The sequence below is a fragment of the Heteronotia binoei genome, chromosome 9 (assembly GCF_032191835.1).
Source record: "Heteronotia binoei isolate CCM8104 ecotype False Entrance Well chromosome 9, APGP_CSIRO_Hbin_v1, whole genome shotgun sequence".
NCBI classification, from domain to species: Eukaryota; Metazoa; Chordata; class Lepidosauria; order Squamata; family Gekkonidae; genus Heteronotia; species Heteronotia binoei.
In genome coordinates this window covers 119,822,959-119,847,560 of record NC_083231.1, presented here as the reverse complement: position 1 = coordinate 119,847,560, position 24,602 = coordinate 119,822,959, and the positions used below count along the sequence as shown (strand labels likewise).

The following is a 24,602-nucleotide window of genomic DNA, read 5'->3' as shown; positions in this document are numbered from 1 at the left end:
TTGGCACTTCTACCTCAAAAAACAGCCCACCCCCAGAGCCCCCGATACCCGCGGATCAATTCCCCATCATTCCTTATGGGAATTGTTCATGGAGGTGCATAATGGCTGTGGGGGTGGGGCTTCCCCCGCCGGCCAGCTGGCTGGGGGAGGGGGGAAGCCTGTAAAACCAGGGGATCCCCCGCTGGGACCTGGGGATTGGGAAGCCTATGTGACACAGAGTGTTGGACTGGATGAGCCATTGGTCTGATCCAGCATGGCTTCTCTTGTGTTCTTATGTTGCTTCTCCTTCTCCTTCTCCTTCTCCTTCTCCTTCTCCTTCTCCTTCTCCTTCTCCTTCTCCTTCTCCTTCGCCTTCGCCTTCTCCTTCTCCTCCTCCTCCTCCTCCTCCTCCTCCTCCTCTTCTTCTTCTTCTTCTTCTTCTTCTTCTTCTTCTTCTTCTTCTTCTTCTTCTTCTTCTTTTTCTTCTTCTTCTTCTTCTTCTTCTTCAGAATCTCTTCACTGCCATTACATTTGAGCACTCCAACACTCCACAAAGAAAGGGGGGAAGTGCCAGGTAACTCAACCGGTAGAGAAACATTGGCGGGGTGTGTGTGGGGGGGGGGAGTGAGTGAGGAGACAAACAGAAGCACAGCCCCAACAGGCAACCTCAGGCGGTCATGGATTGATCTAAACCCCCCACTCGAAGTCATTATTTAGATCATCGAGCAGAAAGCCTCCATTTACAATCATTGATTTTAATCAATTTTCCCTTGGGTCCCTCTATTATTTTCCAAAGAAAAGCTGAACCATGATTTGTTGATATAACCATTAAAAACATGTTGATTTACAACGGTACGGAGGTTCTCCGTGGCTTCAAGTGTAGGTTTCCCTCCCGCCTTCCGAACCGAGGCAGGCAGACTCTAACAATATGCATTTATTTGACCAATTATGGATTTCTTTTTCCCTCCCAGATTTTTACACACAGCGCATTTTTGGGCTGTTTTTTCGGGAAACAGAGGATGGTAAATCACTTATTGTTGAAAATAGCTCTCTCTCTCCCTGGCTGTCAAGACAGAAAGCGGTGAACGCTATAGAAGGCTATAACACGAAAAGAGAAAGGGGATGAGAAATTGGCCTATGAAAAGCTTTGAAAAACACACTCGGTTCTCTTCTTCCTCTGACCTTGTCCACACCTAGCTGTCATGATCCTGGGCCTACTGAGGCCTGCAGGCCCCTGAGAAGCCTGCGTAGGAGTTACAAAACAGCCTACATTTCCCAGGATCCCTTCTGTCCCTCTGATTGCATTAGGATTGCCAAGTCCAAATCAAGAAATATCTGGGGACTTTGGGGGGTGGAGCCAGGAGACTTTGGGGATGGAGCCAGGAGATATTGGGGGTGGAGCCAGGAGTGAGGTTGTGACAAGCATAATTGAACTCTAAAGAGAGTCCTGTCCATCACATTTAAAGGGACTGCACACCTGTTAAATGCCTTCTTTCCATAGGAAATAATGAAGGCTAGGGGCACCTTCTTTGGAGCTCATAAAATTGGACCCCTTGGTCAAATCTTTTTGAAACTTGGAGGGTATTTTGGGGAGAGGCACTGGATGCTACACTGAAAATTTGGTGCCTCTACCTCAAAACCCAGCCTCTTCAGAGCCACAGATCCCTGCGGATCAATTCTCCATTATTTCCTATAGGAATCGGTCTTCATAGGGAATAATTGAGTTCCCAGCAGACATTTCCCTCCCCTCCCCCCGCTTTCTGATGACCCTGAAGCGGGGAGAGGGCCCCCAAACCGGGGATACCCTGCCCCCACCTGGGGATTGGCAACCCTAGATTGAGTAGCAAGGTTTTTGGAGGGAAACTGGCCCAGAGAGGGGTGGGGCCTGGGAGGAGAACATATGAAGCTGCCTTATACTGAATCAGACCTTTGGTCCATCAAAGTCAGTATTGTCTTCTCAGACTGGCAGCGGCTCTCCAGGGTCTCAAGCTGAAGTTTTTCACACCTATTTGCCTGGACCCTTTTTTTGGAAATGCCGGGGATTGAACCTGGGACCTTCTTCTTCCCAAACAGATGCTCTACCACTGAGCCACCGTCCCTCCCCTAACATAGGGTTGCCAAGTCCAATTCAAGAAATATCTGGGGACTTTGGGGGTGGAGCCAGGAGACTTTGGTGGTGGAGCCAGGAGACATTAGGGGTGGAGCCAAGATCAAGGCTGTGACAAGCATAATTGAACTCCAAAGAGAGTTCTGGCCCTCACATTTAAAGGGATAGCACACCTTTTCAATTACTTCCTTCCGTAGGAAATAATAGATAGGGGCACCTTCTTTTGGGGCTTATAGAATTGGACCCCCTGGCCCAATCTTTTTGAAACTCGGGGGGTATTTTGGGGAGAGGCACTAGTTGCTATACTGAAAAATTGGTGCCTCTACCCCAAAACACAGCCCCCCCCAGAGCCCCATATACCCACGGATCAATTCTCCATGATTTCCTATGGGAATAAATCTCCATAGGGAATAATAGAATTCCCAGCAGACATTTCCCTCCCTTCCCCCCCACTTTCTGATGATCCTGAAGCGGGGAGAGGGCCCCCAAACCGGGGGATCCTCTGCCCCCACCTGGGGATTGGCAACCCTAGATTGAGTAGCAAGGTTTTTGGAGGGAAACTGGCCCAGAGAGGGGTGGGGCCTGGGAGGAGAACATAAAAGGGCCAAGCTGAGGCAGGGGATGTCTTTTCCTGGAAGGCTGAGCTAGAGGCAGGCTGTAGCCTAGAGAGCTTGTAGCAGGGGAAAGACCCCTCACCCAAGGCAAGTGGTGAGTGTTGGTTAGTAGAGTAGGGACTGTATAGTTCAGGGGTGGCCAACGGTAGCTCTCCAGATTTTTTTTTTTTTTTGCCTACAACTCCCATCAGCCCCAGCCGTTGGCCATGCTGGCTGGGGCTGATGTAGGGTTGCCAATCCCCAGGTGGGGGCAGGGGATCCCCCGGTTTGGAGGCCTTCCCCCTGCTTCGGGGTCATCAGAAAGCGGGGGGGACGGGAGGGAAATGTCTCCCGGGAACTCTATTATTCCCTATGGAGATTTATTCCCTTAGAAAATCATGGAGAATTGATCTGCGGGTATCTGGCACTCTGGGGGGCTGTTTTTTGGGGTAAAGGCACCAAATTTTCAGTATAGCATCTAGTGCCTGTCCCCAAAATACCCCCCAAGTTTCAAAAAGAGTGTGCCGTCCCTTTAAATGTGATGGCCAGAACTCCCTTGGAGTTCATTTATGCTTGTCACACCCTTGCTCCTGGCTCCGCCCCTAATGTCTCCTGGCTCCACCCCTAAAGTCTCCTGGCTCCACCCCGAAAGTCCCCAGATATTTCTTGAATTGGACTTGGCAACCCTAGGCTGATGGGAATTGTAGGCATAAAAAACATCTGGAGAGCTACCGTTGGCTACTCCTGGTATAGTTAAACGCGTCATGGCTTTTGTTTCTTTTGCACCAACCTTTACTGTTCTCATATTCCCGTTAGCGCTAAATCTTTGTCACCCGCTTATCGTTTGAGCACTGTATATAAAGCACTGTAAATAAAGCTGGAGAGCCAGTTTGGTGTAGTGGTTAAGTGTGCGGACTCTTATCTGGGAGAACCGGGTTTGATTCCCCACTCCTCCACTTGCACCTGCTGGAATGGCCTTGGGTCAGCCATAGCTCTGGCAGAGGTTGTCCTTGAAAGGGCAGCTGCTGTGAGAGCCCACTCCAGCCCCACCCACCTCACAGGGTGTCTGTTGTGGGGGAGGAAGGTAAAGGAGCTTGTGATCCGCTCTGAGACTCTTCGGAGTGGAGGGCGGGATATAAATCCAATACCTTCATCTACCTCACAGGGTGTCTGTTGTGGGGGAGGAAGGTAAAGGAGCTTGTGATCCGCTCTGAGACTCTTCGGAGTGGAGGGCGGGATATAAATCCAATATCTTCATCTACCTCACAGGGTGTCTGTTGTGGGGGAGGAAGGGAAAGGAGCTTGTGATCCGCTCTGAGACTCTTCAGAGTGGAGGGCGGGATATAAATCCAATATCTTCGTCTACCTCACAGAATGTCTGTTGTGGGGGAGGGAGGGAAAGGAGATTGTGAGCCGCTCTGAGACTCTTTGGAGTGGAGGGTGGGATATAAATCCAATATCTTCATCTACCTCACAGGGTGTCTGTTGTGGGGGGGGGAGGTAAAGGAGATGGTGAGCCGCTCTGAGACTCTTCGGAGTGGAGGGCGGGATATAAATCCAATATCTTCATCTACCTCACAGGGTGTCTGTTGTGTGGGAGGAAGGTAAAGGAGATTGTGAGCCGCTCTGAGACTCTTCGGAGTGGAGGGCGGGATATAAATCCAATATCTTCTTCTTCTTCTTCTACTCCGTGGGTCCTCACGTCTCCTTGGTCACAATTAGGAGGCATCTATTAATAAGGAGGCTACAGGGATGGTTGGGTGCTCTGGGCCCTTCCATACGGACCCGTACCAGAGTGGAGGCAGCTGGCAGAAGGCCCTGCTAAGCCCGGCTGTGTGACGCTAGCTTTGCCAAAGCTAGGCTGGGAAATTTCTGGATATTTGTGGGTGGAGCCTGGGAAAGGGAGGGACCTCAACAGGGATCTGATATCATAGGCTCCGCCCTCCAAAGCAGCCATTTTCTCCAGGGGACTGGGTCTCTGTTGTAGGGTTGCCAGATCCGATTCAAGAAATATCTGGGGACTTTGGAAGTGGATCCAGGAGACACTGGGGGTGGATCCGGGAGCAAGGTTGTGTCAAGCATAATTGAACTCCAAAGGGAGTTCTGGCCATTGTATTTAAAGGGACCACACACCTTGTAAATCCCTTCCCTTTATTGGAAATAATGGAGGATAGGGGCACCTTTTCGGGGGGCTCACAGAATTGGACCCCCTGGTCCAATCTTTTTGAACACAGAGGGTGTTTTGAGGAGAGGCACCAGATGCTATTGTCAAGTCGGCAGATTCAATAACAAGTCGTCGTTGATACAAAGAAGCTACTTTATTGATACTGATACTTGAGGCTAGGCCAGCATTGAAAAGGCTAAAGAATATACTGTAGATACATTGCATATAAGGGATACTTCAAAGGAATTCCTAAGGGGGGAGGATTATGCAGGGAACATTCACACATTGATGTTACCAATTCGTTCTCAGGCTTGCATGGCCTTGATCGTAGTGGACTCCTGACTCCCTTCCGAGAGCCAGGCCTGAGAAGGCACAGATAAGACTTTCACATCTTTCCATTTCAAAGCAAAGCTACACACTACAGGAAAGGAGGGGCAGGGAGAGTATGAGCTAGCAGCATTTGGTTATACTTTGGTTCTACCCAGAATGCTCTTTGACTGAGCCAGAGTTATAGACAGACTTGACAGCTATGCTGAAAATTTGGAACCTGTACCTAAAAAACAGCCCCCCCCCCACCGAGCCCCGAATACCTGCAGATAAATTCTCCGTTACGCCTTATGGGAATTGGTCTCCATGGGGAATAATGGAGTGCCCAGCAGACATTTCCCTCTCCCCCCCCCCAATGACCCTGAAGTGGGAGGAGTTTCTGATGACCCTGAAGTGGGGGGAGCACCTCCAAGGAATAGCTGCTGCACCAGAAAGGACCAGGTGCTTCAAGCTTTCTTGCCATGTATTGGGGATTTAATATTCAGCTGGAAGAAGCCTCCGTGAAACAGGGACAACGTAGTACTTACTCGTCACACTGAGGACGTGTTGTGTATTGCCGCACTTCAAGAAATCTTAGTGCTTTGCTGCACTTTTGGAGGATTTTCATTCTTTATTTCTGCTTTGGATACATGAGTCCTTCTGGGTATTTTGCTACCAGGTTGTTGCCCCATCTATTGTCCTTTTTGTTACTATTGTTACGATACTATCCCAGCTAGCTTTTAACTCAACCTGCCCAGATAGAAGACCTCTCTCTCTCGGCTTGGCTTCGCGAACGAAGATTTAAGAAGGGTGGAATAGTCCACGTCTGCTGCAGGCTCGCTGGTGGCTGACAAGACCAATGCGGGACAGGCAGGTCCGGCCACAGTGGCTGCAGGGAAAAGTCTGATTTAGGGTTGGTGCTTTAGCAGTGCGATTCTTCCTCAATCTCCTTTTGTCCTCAAGACCAGCTATGCGTGCGTTCTCAAAAGAAGAAACAGCCTGGTGGATGGTGTGCCTCCATGCTTTGCGATCTGAGGCTAGGTCAGACCACTGGTGATGGTTGATGCGACAGGTGCCAAGGGATTTCTTCAAGGAGTCCTTGTACCTCTTCTTTGGTGCCCCTCTATTTCGATGGCCGGTGGAGAGTTCGCCATACAGGGCAATCTTGGGAAGGCGGTGGTTTTCCATCCTAGAAATATGCCCTGCCCAGCGCAGCTGCGTCTTCAACAGCAGTGCCTCAATGCTGGTAACCTCCGCCCGCTTGAGGACTTCAGTGTTGGTCACAAAGTCACTCCAGTGGATGTTGAGGATGGTGCGAAGGCAGCGCTGATGAAAGCGCTCAAGGAGTCGCAGGTGATGACGGTATAAAACCCACGATTCGGAGCCGTAGATGAGGGTTGTCATCACAACCGCTTTGTAAACATTGATCTTTGTGCCTTTTTTCAGATGCTTGTTGCTCCACACTCTTTTGTGCAGTCGGCCAAAGGCACGGTTTGCCTTTGCCAGCCTGTTGTCAATCTCCTTGTCGATCTTAGCATCTGAGGAGATGATGCACCCCAGGTAGCTGAACTGCTGGACTGTCTTCAGAATTGATTCACCCACAGTGATGCAGGGAGGGTGATAATCTTCCTGGGGTGCAGGCTGGTGGAGAACTTCTGTCTTCTTCAGACTAACTTCTAGGCCGAATAGCTTGGCAACCTCTGCAAAGCAGGACGTCATATGCTGCAGAGCTGATACTGAGTGGGAGACGAGTGCAGCATCATCAGCAAACAGTAGCTCTCGGATGAGTTTTTCCATTAGGATGCTAAAGAGCATCGAACGCCATCTGTAACTACATGGAGGAAAGGAAAGGTCCCCTGTGCAAGCACCAGTCGTTTCCGACTCTGGGGTGACGTTGCTTTCGCAACATTTTCACAGCAGGCTTTTGACAGGGTGGTTTGCCATTGCCTTCCCCAGTCCTCTACACTTTCCCCCCCTGCAAGCTGGGTACTCCTTTGACCCACCTCGGAAGGATGGAAGGCTGAGTCAACCTCAAGCCGGCTCCCTGAAAACCCAGCTTCCATTGGGGATCGAACTCAGGTCGTGAGCAGAGCTTAGGACTGCAGTACTGCAGCTTTAACACTCTGCACCATGGGGCTCTTTTAAAAGGAAAGGTCCCCTGTGCAAGCACCAGTCGTTTCCGACTCTGGGGTGACGTTGCTTTCGCAACGTTTTCACGGCAGGCTTTTGACGTGGTGGTTTGCCATCGCCTTCCCCAGTCTTTTACACTTCCCCCCCAGCAAGCTGGAAACTCATTTTACCAACCTCGGAAGGATGGAAGGCTGAGTCAACCTCGAGCCGGCTACCTGAAAACCCAGCTTCCATCGGGGATCGAACTCAGGTCATGAGCAGAGCTCAGGACCGCAGTACTGCAGCTTTAACACTCTGCACAATAGGACTCTTGGAAAAACGAAATGGAAATGAGCACCAAATTGTTTAAATGGCTTTGACAGTTTTAACTTCATGTTTATCGGAATTGTTTTATTGTGATTTCCTGTGTACTGTGAGCCCCCCTAAGCCTGTTTTGGTGGGGAGGGCAGAATATAAATGGAATCGTTTATTCTTTTATTTATTTTCTTTGCTTCAGCCCACTCCCGCTAAACTTAGACGAATTTTTATAAATATCTGACTGCATGATATTGATTATTCTGCCTAGTACTAGTTGTTTATAAATATTACTTATAAATGTCTTGAATTTTGTATCATTTGAGGCTGGTAGCGCAAGACCTGTGGTTCTCTTGCACCCCACCTGGAGATTGGCAACCCTACTCTCTTGTCTGGAGATGAGTTGTAATTCTGGGGGATCTCCAGGCTCCACCTGAGGATTACACGATGCACGGAGAGTAACACGGCAAAAGGACAAAAACATCAAAGGTACATAACCCACCGTGAAAACCAGCTTCTATTATTAAATTATACAAGGTCAACAACAATAAACACACTCATATACAAATTCCACCGTCATAAATGACAAAACAACCACAACTTTTAGTCCTTAATAAAAAAGGAAGCATAAGCACCGAGAGTCCTCCTTTTCATCCTCTGTTAAAACTTCCGCTCTCAAATGGGTTTAAAATGTTTTTACGGCTTATGTGCATATGGTTTTATTGCATTGTTGTATATTATTTATGTCATTTAGGATTATTGCAGCTGGAAGAGGCTCTCTGCAGCTTGAAGAAGCTCACGCGAAACAAGGCTTCAGTACGACCTTGTCCTTGGAAATTTGGATTTTTGGCTGCATCTGTGGACAGACGTTAAACATCTGGAGTACTACGCCGGGATTTCATGGAATGAGATGGGAAGTTTTACCATAGGATGAAAAGGAGGACTCTCAGTGCTAACGCTTCCTTTTCTACTGACTAAAAGTTATGGTTGTTTTGTAATTCATGACGGTGGAATTTGTATACGAGTGTGTTTATTTTTGTTGACCTTGTATAATTTAATAATAGAAGCTGGCTTTCACGGTGGGTTATGTACCTTTGATTTTTTTTTGTCCGCCTGGAGGTTAGCAACCCAATCCACATCCATTCATATATTGACTGAGGAGCTGAATTTTTTTTCCCCCAGCTATGTTTTCTGCTTTCTGCAGGTATGAATGTGATGGAGAGCTCTCCTTATGAACCTTTCGTGCGAGGGCTTGACTACGTCCGGCTGGCTTCTATCACCGCAGGTACGGGCTTTGCGTGCGAGCATTTCTGCCTTCTCGTGGCTCCGCCCCCCGCCCCAGCTTTCCCAGACAGTCATTTCGTCTCAAGGGGCCACAAAGACGGGCTTCTGAGAAGTTTCTAGTGCTCCAGCAGTGAAACTTGGGAAAACATCGCATACAGGAGAGAAGAAGATGATATTGGAATTATATCCCGCCCTCCATGCCAAATTTCAGAGCGGCTCACAATCTCCTTCATCTTCCTCCCCCACGACAGACCTCCTCCTATGAGGTGGGTGGGGCTGAGAGATCTCTGATAAAAATTACACTTTCAAGGACAGCTCTGCGAGAGCTGCGGCTGACCCAAGGCCATTCCAGCAGCTGCAAGTGGAGGAGTGGGGAATCCAACTCGGTTCTCCCAGATAAGAGTTCCGCGCACTTAACCACTACACCAGACTGGCTCTCCAGTTTGATGTAGTGGTTAAGAGCAATGGATTCTAATCTGGAGGACTGGGTTGGATTCCCCACTCTTCCTCCACATGAAACCTGCTGGGTGATCTTTGGTCAGTCCTAGTTCTCTCAGAGCTCTCTGAGCCCCACTACCTCACAGGGTGTCTGTTGTGGGAAGAGGAAGGGAAGGGGATTGTAAGCTACTCGAGACCCCTTGGGGTAGTGAAGGGCAGGACCTAAAACCACCTTTTCTTCTTCAGTCAAGAATGGTGCTGTGGGATGGGGACATGGGTGAAATGATCTGGTTGGCTAACGTGCATGTCAAACGCATCCGTGCTTAGTCCCATCTCTTGTTGCCCCCAGACCTTACAATGGGCTGACAGGAGAACTCACTAGAGATGAAGTGATAGAAACAAAAGACTGAATTCTGCCACCAGCATCACAGCACCAGAAACTGATTCAATTGGTTCTGATTCAAAATTTGGGGGAAGTTTTATTTTAGTTAGTGTTCCAATGTCAGCAAACCAGATGTATTTGCTTCAGAGTATGATTAATATTTCTTTATTTATGAGAGCCCTTTTTTGTTGCTATTCCTCCAGGAGGCAACTTAGAACTTAAGCTAACATCAGAGTAAATAAGTTAAAACCAGGGCTTTTTTTTTTAGCAGGAACTCAGTTCTGGCTGGCTAGGTGTCAGGGGGTGTGGCCTACTATGCAAATGAGTTCCCGCCAGGCTTTTTCTACAAAAAAGCCCTGTGTGAATCTATGGCGACATCAGGGGGTGAGGCCAAGTATGCAAATGAGTTCCTGCTGGGCTTCCTCTACAAAAAAAGCCCTGTGTGAAACAATGGTGACATCAGGGGGTGTCGCCAACTATGCAAATGAGTTCCTGCTGGGCTTTTTTCCTACAAAAAAAGCCCTGTGTGAAACAATGGCGACATCATGGGGTTTGGCCAACTATGCAAATGAGTTCCTGCTGGGCTTTTTCTACAAAAAAGCCCTGTGTGAAACAATGGCGACATCAGGGGGTGTGGCCAACTATGCAAATGAGTTCCTGCTGGGCTTTCTCTACAAAAAAACCCCTGTGTGAAACAATGGTGACATCAGGGGGTGTGGCCAACTATGCAAATGAGTTCCTGCTGGGCTTTTTCTACAAAAAAGCCCTGTGTGAAACAATGGTGACATCAGGGGGTGTGACTTAATATCCCAATCAGTTCCTGGTGGGCTTTTTCTACCCCAAAAAAACAAAGCAAAACCCTGGTTAAAACTCAACAAAATCAAATAAGGCTCGTACGACATACACATTTCCCACGTGGAAATCCTGACCTTCAAATCGGCTTCCCGGTTCCCCCTCTGAGGCGAAACCGAACGGGTCTTCTTGCATAGGTTCCGAGAACGAGGTGACGCAGGTGAACCGCTGCCTGGACGCCGCCAAGGCCTGCAACGTGGATGAGATGTGCCAGCGGCTCCGGACGGAATACGTCTCTTTCTGCATTCGGCGCATGCCCCGGTCGGACACCTGCAACCGCTCCAAGTGCCACAAGGCCTTGCGGAAGTTCTTTGACCGCGTGCCCCCTGAATACACCCACGAGCTCCTCTTCTGCCCCTGCGACGACACGGCCTGCGCTGAGCGGCGCCGGCAGACCATCGTGCCCACCTGCTCTTACGAAGCCAAGGAAAAGCCCAACTGCTTGGCCCCACTGGATGCATGCCGGGGAAACTATGTTTGCAGGTAAGGTTGCCAGTTGGGGCTTCAGAAATCCCTGGAGATCTGGGGCGAGGAAACGGGGGACAGTAGAGTTCGGGGAGATGAGGAGACGTCAGCAGGGCATAATGCCGTAGAGCGGCATTTCCCATCCACTGGGGCGCGGCCCGGCTCCGGACCTCTGGACACTGGATCGCAACGGGGCTCCCCTCCCCGTTTAAACCCCCGAAGGGGGGTTTGAATGTGGACAGAGGAAAATCTCCTGTCTTTGCAGCCTTCCTTCAAAGAGACTCAGAGCGGCTCACAATCTCCTTTCCCTTCCTCCCCCACAACAGACACCCTGTGAGGTAGATGAAGACATTGGATTTATATCCCACCCTCCACTCTGAAGAGTCTCAGAGCGGCTCACAATCTCCTTTACCTTCCTCCCCCACAACAGACACCCTGTGAGGTAGATGAAGATATTGGATTTATATCCTGCCCTCCACTCCAAAGAGTCTCAGAGTGGCTCACAATCTCCTTTACCTTTCTCCCCCACAACAGACACCCTGTGAGGTAGATGAAGATATTGGATTTATATCCCGCCCTCCACTCCGAAGAGTTTCAGAGCGGCTCACAATCTCCTTTACCTTCCTCCCCCACAACAGACACCCTGTGAGGTAGATGAAGACATTGGATTTATATCCCACCCTCCACTCTGAAGAGTCTCAGAGCGGCTCACAATCTCCTTTACCTTCCTCCCCCACAACAGACACCCCGTGAGGTGGGTGGGGCTGGAGAGGGCTCTCCCTGCAGCTGCCCTTTCAAGGACAACCTCTGCCTGAGCTATGGCTGACCCAAGGCCATGCCAGCAGGTGCAAGTGGAGCAGTGGAGAATCAAACCCGGTTCTCACAGATAAGAGTCCGCACACTTAACCACTACACCAAACTGGCTCTCAAGGAAGGAAGGAAGGAAGGAAGGAATATCTTCATCTACCTCACAGGGTGTCTATTGTGGGGGAGGAAGGTAAAGGAGATTGTGAGCCACTCTGAGATAATTTGGAGGGGAGGGCGGGATATAAATCCATTATCTTCATCTCCCTCACAGGGTGCCTGTTGTGGGGGAGGAAGGTAAAGGAGATTGTGAGCCGCTCTGAGACTCTTCGGAGTGGAGGGCAGGATATAAATCCAATATCTTCTTCATCTTCTTCTTCTTCTTCCCTCCCTTTCTTCTCTCAAACTTCTGACACTCACGCCTTATGGCTCTCAGACATCTGACATTTATTCTGTGTGGCTCTTATGTTAAGCGAGTTTGGCCACCCCTGCCCTAGACTGTCTAGCACCCTAGGCAAGCCTAACTTCTGGCACCCCCCACTGCACTGATAATGTCACTGAGTCATGTGGGGGGGGCCCTCCCAGTTTGGTGCCCCCAGAAGGCAGGCACCCTAGGGCAGGGGTGATTTGGGGGTTTTTTTGCCTACAACTCCCATCAGCCCCAGCCATTGGCCATGCTGGCTGGGGCTGATGGGAATTGTAGGCAAAAAACATCTGGAGAGCTTAAGTTGGCCAGCCCTCCCCTAGGGCAATCATCTAATCAGCCTAATGGCAGAGCCGGCTCGGAATATACCCTGCTGAGGCCCCTCTCCTCCTCAAACCACGCCCACTCTGGGCTTCCCCACCCCCCCCAAAAAAAACAGCCAGCCACACTCCGAAAAAACTGGCTAAGATGAGTAAAAAGATGTCGGATAGATGTTGGAAATGCAGAAAACACAAAGGTTCTTTCTTTCACATGTGGCGGACTTGTGAAAAAGCGAAAGAGTTTTGGAAGATGATACAACAAGAAATCTCCAAAATTTTGGGTTATGACTTTAAAAAAAACTGCAGAGACTTTTTTGCTTGGATTACAATTAGAAAAATTCCCAAAGGAAGACGGGACTTTAATTTGGTACTTGCTCTCAGCTGCTAGGACATTGTGTGCGCAGCTGTGGAAGCAAGAAAAAATACCAGAGAAATGGGATTGGATTGTGAAAGTTTTATCATGGAGTGAGATGGACAAATTAACTAAAATTTTAAGAGACTATGACTTAGATTTATTCAAAAAGGAGTGGAAGAAATTTAAAGGATATATGGAGAAAGAGTGGAACGTAAAAAGACATTGGACAATTTTTTAGTATTGAGAAAAGAAAAGTATTGAACTTTGATAGATTAGTGGTACCTTTATAATTGAGCTTAAATTTATAACTTCGGGGAAGTCAAATATTGGAGGGGGGGGCGGAAATATCATATGGATTAGTATAGAAAAAGACAATTTAATATTGTAACCATATGTTATTAATAAATTGTTAAAACACGAAAAAAAAAACAGCCAGGAATTTTCCATCCCAGAGCTACCAGAAATTTTCCATCCTACTTTCTATTATTCAGGATCTCCCTTTTCCACGATGAGGTGTGCCTTATTCGGCTCATGAGCTCCTGCTGAGATCTGCTTGCTTCTTCCCGCAGCGGATGGAAACAGCGACACCCCCCCTTCCCTTTTCTCACTGCGTCTCTTGCTCGCCCCTCCAGATCCCGATACGCCGAGTTCCAGTTCAACTGTCAGCCGTCTACGCAGTCCACGACGGGATGCCGGAGAGAGAACTTTGCAGCCTGCCTCCTGGCCTACACGGGAATCATCGGTATAAAAACGGGCTTCGTTAACATTTGATGGTCAAGGGGGTGCGATTACCCTGGGAATCTAATAACCCATTAATATGAACAGGATGACATATGAAGCTGCCTTCTACTGAATCAGACCCTGGGTCCATCGAAGTCAGTATTGTCTACTCAGACTGGCAGCGGCTCTCCAGGGTCTCAAGCTGAAGTTTTTCATGCCTGCTTGCCTGGACCCTTTTTAGTTGGAGATGCCGGGGATTGAACCTGGGACCTTCTGCTTACCAAGCAGATGCTCTACTACTGAGCCACAGCCCCATTCATGGCTCTCCAGTGTCTCAAGCTGAGGTTTTTCATGCCTACTTGCCTGGACCCTTTTTAGCTGGAGATGCCAGGGATTGAACCTGGGACCTTCTGCTTACCAAGCAGATGCTCTGCTACTGAGCCACAGCCCCATTCATGGCTCTCCAGTGTCTCAAGCTGAGGTTTTTCATGCCTACTTGCCTGGACCCTTTTTAGCTGGAGATGCCGGGGATTGAACCTGGGACCTTCTTCTTACCAAGCAGATGCTCTACCACTGAGCCATGATCCCTCCCAAAACGATTCCCGTTTTGCAGCCTGAATAGCCCAGACTAGCCCAAGCTCGGTAGCTAATCAGGGTCGTCCCTGGTGAGTGAGAGACCACCAAGGAAGAGGGGTTTGCTATGCAGCGGCAGGCAATCTCTGGTCCTCTCTCGTCTCCTGGGCTGTGGACAGAGGGCTGCCACCAAAAATGGCAGCTGGGGGCGGGGAGGTCAGGTTCTCTGCTCCCTCTCTGCCTGGCCTAATTCTACTTACCCCTGTCTCCTGACGTTCATTTCCCCACCCCTGACAGATGGGGAAACTTCAGATGCAATGCCGTAAAGCAGAGAGCAATTGGAATTAGACATCTGGCGCGGGACTGCCATTTTGGGTGGCAACCTTGTGTTCTTTGCTATGTTTGGTTCTGCCCCGAGGGGAAAGGGAATGACTGGCCCACACCAGAACTCAGCTTCTTCGTTTCAGCTGAAGAGAACTGAGCTTGTCGGATGAGAGCTGCTGTGTATAGGCAGTGTCTTATATACGGGAAGGGCACGAACTGGCTACGAACATAAGTCTGTGATCAGTTTTGGCCGGTTCATGGTTCACAAACTGAAGTTTGTGAACGGCTTCTTGAAGAGCAGAAAGCAGGGGTTTAAATGGCTCTCAGCCCAAACCCCAGCTTTGTACTCTTCACAAAAAAAGTTGAACGATGGGGATCAGAAAGCAGGGATTTAAATGGTTCCAAGGCATTTAAAGCCCTGCTTTCTGCTCCCCATTGTTCAGCTTCTCTCCCCCCCCCCAGGAGCAGAAAATAGAGACCAAGTTCCAAGGCATTTAAACCCCACTTTCTGCTCCTTATCACTTTTTTTGGGGAAACCCCCTCTTTCCAAGGCATTTAAACCCCTGCTTTCTGCTCCCCATTGTTCAGCTTCCTCCCCCTCAGGAGCAGAAAATAGGGACCAAGTTCCAAGGCATTTAAACCCCACTTTCTGCTCCTTATCACTTTTTGGGGGAAACCCCCTCTTTCCAAGGCATTTAAAGCCCTGCTTTCTGCTCCCCATTGTTCAGCTTCCTCCCCCTCAGGAGCAGAAAATAGGGACCAAGTTCCAAGGCATTTAAACCCCACTTTCTGCTCCTTATCACTTTTGGGGGGGAAACCCCCTCTTTCTGCTCCCTGCAAAAAGTGGTGGGGAGGAGAAAGCAGGGGTCACAAAATGCTGCAAACTAACCTCCTGGTTAGTATTGGTTCGTGGTTAAGTGTGTGGTTCAGCCACAAACCACAAACTGAAACAAGCCACACACAAAAAAAACACGGTTTGGGCCCATCCCTTATCACATATTAATGAGGGTTGATTCCTCCATTCAAGCTGCTCACCCATTGACGGGCATTCTCTCTGTCTTCTTCTCCACTCCACCCTTGGCAGGTAGTCCCATCACCCCAAACTACATCGATAACTCCACCTCTAGCATCGCACCTTGGTGCACCTGCAACACCAGCGGCAACAGGCAGGAAGAGTGCGAGAGCTTCCTACATCTCTTCACCGAAAACACCTGCCTGCGTAAGTCTTTATGTACAAAGCCTGCCATCTTTCAATATCTTTGCAGTACTATGGAATTCCATTATGGTCTGCAAGGGTAAGAGTTTCGGTTCTCTGCTTCCAGTCTCGCAGCTAAGAAGAGAGGCATGCTGGGTCACTCGACCCCAGGCCACTGTTTAGGGTTGTCAGCTCCAGGATGGGAAATATTTGGATATTTTGGGGGTGGAGGCTGAGGGAAGCAGGGTTTGGGGAAGGGAGGGGCTTCAGTGGGGCACAATTCAGGGGGAGGTCTTTGTGAGTTTCCTGCATTGGACTAGATGACCCTGGAGGTCCCTTCCAACTCTAGGATTCCATTAGGAAGAACTTCCTGACTGTTAGAGCGGTTCCTCAATGGAACCGGCTTACTCCTCGGGAGGTGGTGGGCTCTCCTTCCTTGGAGGTTTTGAAACAGAGGCTAGAGGGCCCTCTGACAGCAATGAAGATCCTGTGAATTTAGGGGGAGGGATTTGTGAGTTTCCTGCATTGTGCAGGGGGTTGGACTAGATGACCCTGGAGGTCCCTTCCAACTCGTTTTCTGTTAGACCAATTTTATTATTTTTTGCAACATATTGCAAAATATTCATCAAACATATATTTATTGCAAATGTTCCTCCTCCCCCCAGCCCTTTATTTCTTGACCTCCGCCGGTGCTTAAAATAATTAAAAAGAAAAAAAAAAGGTAAAATTCACACTTATAGAATCTTCACTTACACTTCCAGTTACCTTAACGCAAAGTGAACCAAGACTATGTATTAATTATTATTAAAATTAACCCTCTATTTATCTCATAATCTAACCTTCTACTAAATTGCATCTCGGATCAGAAATCCATGTTTACAACTTTATCTTCCCATTAAAAGTTCAGGTAATATTATCAAAAACCACAAAGTGTCTCTTGGCTTTCCATTGTTTTTCAACATATTTTTGATATTTCTTCCAATCATCTTTAAATTTGGAACAGAGGTCCATCAGTGGGTATTAGCCACAGTGTGTGTGTGTATTTTGACCACTGTGTGACACAGAGTGTTGGACTGGATGGGCCATTGACCTGATCCAACATGGCTTCTCTTATGTTCTTATGTGACACAGAGTGTTGGACTGGATGGGCCACTGGCCTGATCCAACATGGCTTCTCTTATGTTCTTATGTTACACAGAGTGTTGGACTGGATGGGCCATTGGCCTGATCCAACATGACTTCTCTTACGTTCTTATGTTCTTATGACAATATTGGATTTATATTCCACCCTCCACTCTGAATCTCAGAGTGGCTCACAGTCTCCTTTATCTCCCTCCCCCACAACAAACACCCTGTGACGTTGGTGAGGCTGAGAAAGCTCTCCCGGAAGCTGCACTTTCAAGGACAGCTCTGCAGGACCCAAGGCCATTCCAGCAGCAGCAAGTGGAGGAGTGGGGAATCAAACCCGGTTCTCCCAGATAAAAGTCCACTCACTTAACCACTACACCAAACCTATCATGGACTGGTTGGACATTCCTGCACAGAGGAGGCTGCAGGATTGGGACCAAAAGACTTGGACCGGCTCTTCACGCATTTCCCTGAACCTCTGAACACCCAACATCTGTTTTCAGGAGCTGCGCAGACACATCTGCATGAACCGTGGCTGCAATACCTCTCTCCACTCTTGAAGAGTTCGCTGTACTGGTGAAGAGCGGTGGACTCTAATCTGGAGAGCTGGGTTTGATTCATAAGAATATAAGAGAAGCCATGTTGGATCAGGCCAATGGCCCATCCAGTCCAACACTCTGTGTCACATAAGAACAGAAGAGAAGCCACGTTGGATCAGGCCAATGGCCCATCCAGTCCAACACTATGTGTCACACAGTGCCCCCCCAAAAAAACCCAAGTGCCATCAGGAGGTTCACAAGTGGGTCTAGAAGCCCTTCCACTTTGCCCCCTGCAAGCACCAAGAAAAGAAGAGCATCACTGCCCCAGACAGTTCCAATAATATACCGTGGGTGATAGCCACTGATGGACCTCTGCTCCATATTTTTATCCAATCCCTTCTTGAAGCTGTCTATGCTTATAGCCGCCGCCACCTCCAGTGGCAGGGAATTCCACATATTAATCACCCTTTGGGTGAAGAAGTACTTCCTTTTATCTGTTTTAACCCAACTGCTCAGCAATTTCATTGAGTGCCCACGAGTTCTTGTATTGTGAGAAAGGGAGAAAAGGACTTCTTTCTCTACTTTCTCCATCCCATGCATAATCTTGTAAATCTCTATCATGTCACCCCGCAGTCGACGTTTCTCCAAGCTAAAGAGCCCTAAGCGTTTAACCTTTTTTTCATAAGGAAAGTGTTCCAAACCTTTAATCATTCTAGTTGCCCTTTTCTGCACTTTTCCCAGTGCTATAATGTCCTTTTTGAGGTGCAGCGACCAGAATTGTACACAGTACTCCAAATGAGACTGTGCCATCGATTTTTTTGCAGGGGTGGCCAAACCGCACCATCGATTTATACAGGGGCATTATGATACTGGCTGATTTGTTTTCAATTCCCTTCCTAATAATTCCCAGCATGGCGTCGGCCTAATAATTCCCAGCATGGCGTCGCACACTGTCTTGACATTTTCAGTGAGTTATCTACCACGACCCCAAGATCTCTCTCTTGGTCAGTCTCTGCCAGTTCACACCCCATCAACTTGTATTTGTAGCTGGGATTCTTGGTCCTAATGTGCATTGCTTCGCACTTGGCCACATCGAACCTCATCTGCCACGTTGACGCCAGTGTGATGTAGCAGTTAATGTATCGGGCTAGTATCCAGGAGACCCAGGTTCAAATCTCCACTCTGCCGTAGAAGCCTGCTGAATGTCCTTGGGACAACCCAGCTTCTGCCGGGGATCGAACTCAGGTCGTGAGCAGAGCTTAGGACTGCAGTACTGCAGCTTTAGCACTCTGCGCCACGGGGCTCTTTCAGAGTATAGGGCAGGATATAAATCCAATATCAGGAGAGCCAGTTTGGTGTTGGAGAGCCAGTTTGGTGTAGTGGTTAAGTGTGCGGACTCTTATCTGGGAGAACCAGGTTTGATTCCCCACTCCTCCACTTGCACCTGCTAGCATGGCCTTGGGTCAGCCATAGCTCTGGCAGAGGTTGTCCTTGAAAGGGCAGCTGCTGTGAGAACCATCTCCAGCCCCACCCACCTCACAGGGTGTCTGTTGCGGGGGAGGGAGATAAAGGAGATTGTGAGCCGCTCTGAGACTCTTCAGAGTGGAGGGCGGGATATAAATCGAATATCTTCATCTACCTCACAGGGTGTCTGTTGTGGGGGAGGAAGGGAAAGGAGATTGTGAGCCGCTCTGAGACTCTTCGGAGTGGAGGGCGGGATAGAAATCCAATATTATTATTTATTATTTATTTATTATATCTTCTTCTTCTCTTCCTCTTGCTAAACATGAGAGTGGTGAGAGTGGGTGTCCTCCTAGTCAGACACAGAATCATACAATCATAGAGTTGGAAGGGACCTCCAGGATCATCTAGTCCAACCCCCTGCACGATGCAGGGAACTCGCAAACGCCTCCCCCTCAATTCAGAGGATCCGCATTGCTGTCAGAGGGCCATCTAGCCTCTAACCTCCAAGGAAGCCTGTTCCACTGAGGAACTGCTCTAACTTTTTGGAATAGTCCTTGTGTTAAAAAAAAAAAAAACTCCCTACAAACAGAGAATCACCACAGCAGCCAAAGGGATGGGGCAGGATGGAGGCAAGGCCGGCCCTTCCAGTAGGCAAACTAGGCACTCACCTAGGGCGCTGGCCTTCTGGGGGTGCCAAATTATGCACCCCCCATGTGACTCAGTGATGGCATCAGTGCACCGGGGGGGCACCAGAAGTTAGCGTTGCGTAGGGTGCCAGACCGTCTAGGGCCAGCCCTGAATGGGGGGCATAGGCGTTTGCATTGCTCCCGAATACAGGCTTCCAGTGCTAAAAACACCGTTCCGGAAATGAGCCCCCGTTGAATAAAATGGGACTTGTTTCCAAATAGACCCGTTCAGGATTGTTTCCTTAGAGACTTCTCTCAACCTGAGAATACAGGAAAAGAGCGAGAGAGAGCGAAGAGCAAGATCAGCAATAAGGAATAATCAGATCATCTCTCCGAGAAAAGGAAAGTGCTGAGGCAGAATCGGAGGTCTCTGGTCTCCAGCTGCAGTTAAAATGAACGGAGGGCTTCGATACGCAGGAGTGTGACGTGGGCACCGAGGAGAAACCAGCCCCGTTTCAATGCAAAAGCAAATTCTGCCCTCTGCACCCAAGAGACTTAACTCTTTGAGAAGCGGTGGGGTGTAGCGGTGAGAGCATCAGACTAGGCGATGGGTGACCAGTGTTCAGATTTCCACTTTGACATGAAGGACAGCGAGTAAGCATACACTTCCACAGGGTTGCTGCAAAACAATGGTACCAGGGGAGGTGTGGCCTAATAGGCAAATGAGTTCCTGCTGGACATTTTCCACACAAAAAGTCCTCTGCGAAACAATGGTGCAGTCAGGGGTGCGGCCTAATAGGCAAATGAGTTCCTGCTGGGCCTTTTCCACACAAAAAGCCCTGTGCAAAATAATGGTGCAGTCGGGGTGTGTGGCCTAATAGGCAAATGAGTTCCTGCTGTTCAGGATTGGTGATGTCAGGAGGTGTGGCCTAATAATGCAAATGAGTTCCTGCTGGGCCTTTTCCTCACAAAAAGCCCTGCGTGAAACAATGGTGCAGTCAGGAGGTGTGGCCTAATAGGCAAATGAGTTCCTGCTGTTCAGGATTGGTGATGTCAGGAGGTGTGGCCTAATAATGCAAATAAGTTCCTGCTGGGTTTTTTCCACACAAAAAGTCCTGTGTGAAACGATGGTGCAGTTAGGGGTGTGGCCTAATAGGCAAATAAGTTCCTGCTGGGCTTTTTCCACACAAAAAGTCCTGCGCGAAACAATGGTGCAGTCAGGGGTGCAGCCTAATAGGCAAATGAGTTCCTGCTGGGCTTTTCCCACAGAAACAAAATGGCTGCCATTAGCGTTGCGTGTCAGGATGTCAGGTATTAGGCACAGGCAGGGGTGGTATTCTAGCAGGAGCTCCTTTGCATATTAGGCCACACCTCCTGATGTAGCCAATCCTCCGAGAGCTTATAAGGCTCTTTTTTGTCAGCTCTCGGAGGATTGGCTACATCAGGGGTGTGTGGCCTCGTATGCAAAAGAGCTCCTGGTAGAATTCTACCCCTAGTGCACAGGCATGGAATTCCTATGGCAGAGAGGGGCTGGCTGTGGCCATAGGGCATTTGCGTGCTAAACAACCAGGGCCTGGGGGTGAAGTGGGAAGGCACGGTGCCACTCTCCCAACAGCCTGGCTTTTACCTTCCAGAAAATGCCATCCAGGCCTTCGGCAACGGAACACACCTGAGCTCAGCCCCAGGCCCGTCCACCCCGCCGCCGACGCAGCTGCGCAAACAGGAGCGCAACGCCAACAAAGCCGCCGCCACCCTCCGGGAGAACATCTTTGAACAGCTCCAGCCCACCAAGGTAGGGAGGAATCGAAAGCGGCGTTCCTTTTAGGAAGACTCTCGCCCGGCTTGACTCGCTGACAGAAAACCCTCCAACCAGGGCTTGCTGAGTCGCAAGAACTCCTTTGCCAATTAGGCCACGCCCCCCTGGTGTAGCCAATCCCCCTGGAGCTTACAGTAAGCCCTGTACGAAGAGCCCTGTAAGCTCCAAGAGGATTGGCTACATCAGGGGGCGTGGCCTAATATGCAAAGGAGCCCCTTCTAGAATTCCACCCCTGACTCTGGGGCCATCATGTTTCCCTCCTTTTCACTCTCCTCCCCCTCCCCCGGAGGTTCCACGGCCTCTCATTGGCTGACGTTGCTTGGAATCTGCAGGGATTGGCTGGGACATCTGGCGGGTGGAACTAGGAACATTGTGACCCACAACTATTCGCCTTTGCTAGCATGGGGATCCCTAAAACCCATAGATATCCCTGCACCCGTGGGGCAAATACAGCTGGAGATTACAGCACCCAGGGTTTTTGTTTTTTTTCGTAGCAGGACCTCCTTTGCCTATTAGGGCACACACCCCTGATGTAGCCAATCCCCCTGGAGCTTACAGTAAGCCCTGTACTAAGAGCCCTGTAAGCTCCAGGAGGATTGGCTACATCAGGGGGTGTGGCCTAATAAGCAAAGGAAGATGAAGAAGATATTGGATTTATATCCCGCCCTCCACTCCAAAGAGTCTCAGAGCGGCTCACAATATCCTTTACCTTCCTCCCCACAACAGACACCCTGTGAGGTAGATGAAGATATTGGATTTATATCCCGCCCTCCACTCCAGAGTCTCAGAGCGGCTCACAATCTCCTTTACCTTCCTCCCCCACAACAGACACCCTGTGAGGTAGATGAAGATATTGGATTTATATCCCGCCCTCCATGCCGAAGAGTCTCAGAGCGGCTCACAATCTCCTTTCCCCTCCGCCCCCCCACAACAGACACCCTGTGAGGTAGATGAAGATATTGGATTTATATCCCGCCCTCCACTCCGAAGAGTCTCAGAGCGGTTCATAATCTCCTTTACCTTCCTCCCCCACAACAGACACCCTGTGAGGTAGATGAAGATATTGGATTTCTATCCCGCCCTCCATTCCGAAGAGTCTCAGAGCAGCTCACAATCTCCTTTACCTTCCTCCCCCACAACAGACACCCTGTGAGGTAGATGAACATATTGGATTTATATCCCGCCCTCCACTTCGAAGAGTCTCAGAGCGGCTCACAATCTCCTTTCCCTTCCTCCCCCACAACAGACACCCTGTGAAGTGGGTGGGGCTGAGAGGGCTCTCACAGCAGCTGCCCTTTCAAGGACAACTTCTGCGAGAGCTACGGCTGACCCAAGGCCATGCCAGCAGGTGCAAGTGGAGGAGTGGGGAATCAAACCCGGTTCTCCCAGATAAGAGTCTGCACACTTAACCACTACACCAAAATGGCTCTCCTGCTACCAAAGGAGTTCCTGCTACCAAAAAAAAAAAGCCCTGTGTCTGTCTATGAGGGTGTTTTATCCCCAGGGAGTTCAAGGCAGTGCCTTTCTCCTCCCTAAACCGCACCCTTCTCAGGCTGCACCCCCCCAAACCTTCAGGTATTTCCCAACCGAGGGCTGGCAACCCTACTTGTGTGACAAACAGGAGCCGCTCTCTTCGCTCAGCTCTAGACGGAGATGGCTGTCTTCCGCCATGCTGACTCTTTGGCATGGCTCTAAAAACTCCCTAGAGCAGGGGTGTCAAACTCATTTGTTATGAGGGCCGGATCTGACATAAATGAGACCTTGTTGGGCCGGGCCGTGTCGGACCGGACCAAGTATGTAGCCTATTTACGATTAGGTAGCAGAGATAGAAACCTTATGAAGGACACAGACAAATGCAATTAAAGATTTTTTTTAAAAAAAACCCGTAAAACATGCTTAAAACCTTAGCACTCGTTGTTCTTAAAGGTGCTTTCTTTGTATCTCTCTTATGGGATCCAGGGAACTGGGCAAAGGAAGCTCTCTGGCTCTTTCCTTCCTTCCCCAGGGGGCATGAGGGGAAGGAGCCTCAGCCAACAGAAGGAATGGAGGCTTGGGTCAGTAGCTCTGCTGTGCGATTGAGAGAGCCTGGCAAAGCAAGCTCTGCCTCCCCCCTCCTTCCCCAAGAGAGGAGCCTCAGCCAACAGAAGGAAGAGAGGCTTAACTCAGTCACTCTGCTGTGCGATTGAGAGAGCCTGGCAAAGCAAGCTCTGCCTCCCCCCCCTCCTTCCCCAAGGAAGGAGCCTCAGCCAATGAAAGAAGAAGATATTGGATTTATATCCCGCCCTCCACTCCGAAGAGTCTCCGAGCGGCTCACAATCTCCTTGACCTTCCTCCCCCCACAACAGACACCCTGTGAGGTAGGTGGGGCTGAAGAGGGACTTTGCTCTATTACTCCTGTGCGATTGAGCAAGCCTGGCAAAGCAAGTTGTGATGCAGAAGGAAGCAAGAGAGAGGGAGAAGGAAGCAGATGACAGGCAATTGCTCAGGGGCCTGATAGGAGCCCTCTGAGGGCCTGATTTGGCCCCCAGGCCACATGTTTGACATCCCTGCCCTAGAACTTTGGCACCCGGCTTTCCTACTCCCTTCTTCGAAAGCCCTGAATAGAACAATCCGTTTCAAAGTGTTGGTACTGACCTTCAAAGCCCTATATGGCCGAGGACCTGTCTATCTAAGGGACAGGGCTGTCTATCTAAGGCCAAGGACCTGTCTTATCTAAGGGACCGCCATTCCCCATATCCACCCCATACGCGTTCTGGAGCCCAAAATCTGTTATCCATTCCCGGACCGAGGGAGGCCAGATGAAGCTCTGCGCGGGCCAGGGTCTTCTCAGTGGCAGCACCGAGGCTACGGAATGCTCTCCCAGAGGACACAAGGGCCCCGCGGGACCTCTCCCAATTCCACAGGGCCTGTAAAACTGAACTCTTTCGAGAGGCCTCCAACAACTTTTGGGGGAGGAGGCTGCCACTGATGTGCCGCTGAGCAATACTATCTGCAAGACCGCTAACAGAAGAACTTAGAAGTGAGACATTTGTATAAACCGCCTGCGGTGACAAAATCTTTTGCAGAGCACCGTATGTTAGCTTGTTTTTTTAAAATTGTCTGTATATGTTTTTTTTTTTTTAAATCTTTCAACAACTGTAATTTTAACACTTTTTCTTATGATCTTTAGCCGCCCAGAGTCCGCTTGCGGAGTGGGCGGCACGTAAATCCAAAGTTCGTTAGTTAATTAACAGAGCCTTTGATCGGATAGAGCCCCGTGGCGCAGAGTGGTAAAGCTGCAGCCCTGCGGGCCTAAGCTCTGCTCACGACCTGAGGTCGAT

General features: G+C 49.5%; 1 protein-coding gene across 1 annotated transcript in view; it reads left to right on the top strand.

Moving 5' to 3' along the window:
• GFRA4 (GDNF family receptor alpha 4) overlaps positions 1-24,602 on the top strand; it is an 84,234-nt gene that overhangs the window by 44,229 nt on the left and 15,403 nt on the right. Inside the window, exons 2-6 of the mRNA XM_060247419.1 lie at positions 8,778-8,858; positions 10,667-11,012; positions 13,530-13,639; positions 15,599-15,733; positions 21,101-21,258. Coding sequence (XP_060103402.1) covers positions 8,778-8,858; positions 10,667-11,012; positions 13,530-13,639; positions 15,599-15,733; positions 21,101-21,258 — 830 coding nt within the window. The remainder of the gene's footprint in view (positions 1-8,777; positions 8,859-10,666; positions 11,013-13,529; positions 13,640-15,598; positions 15,734-21,100; positions 21,259-24,602) is intronic.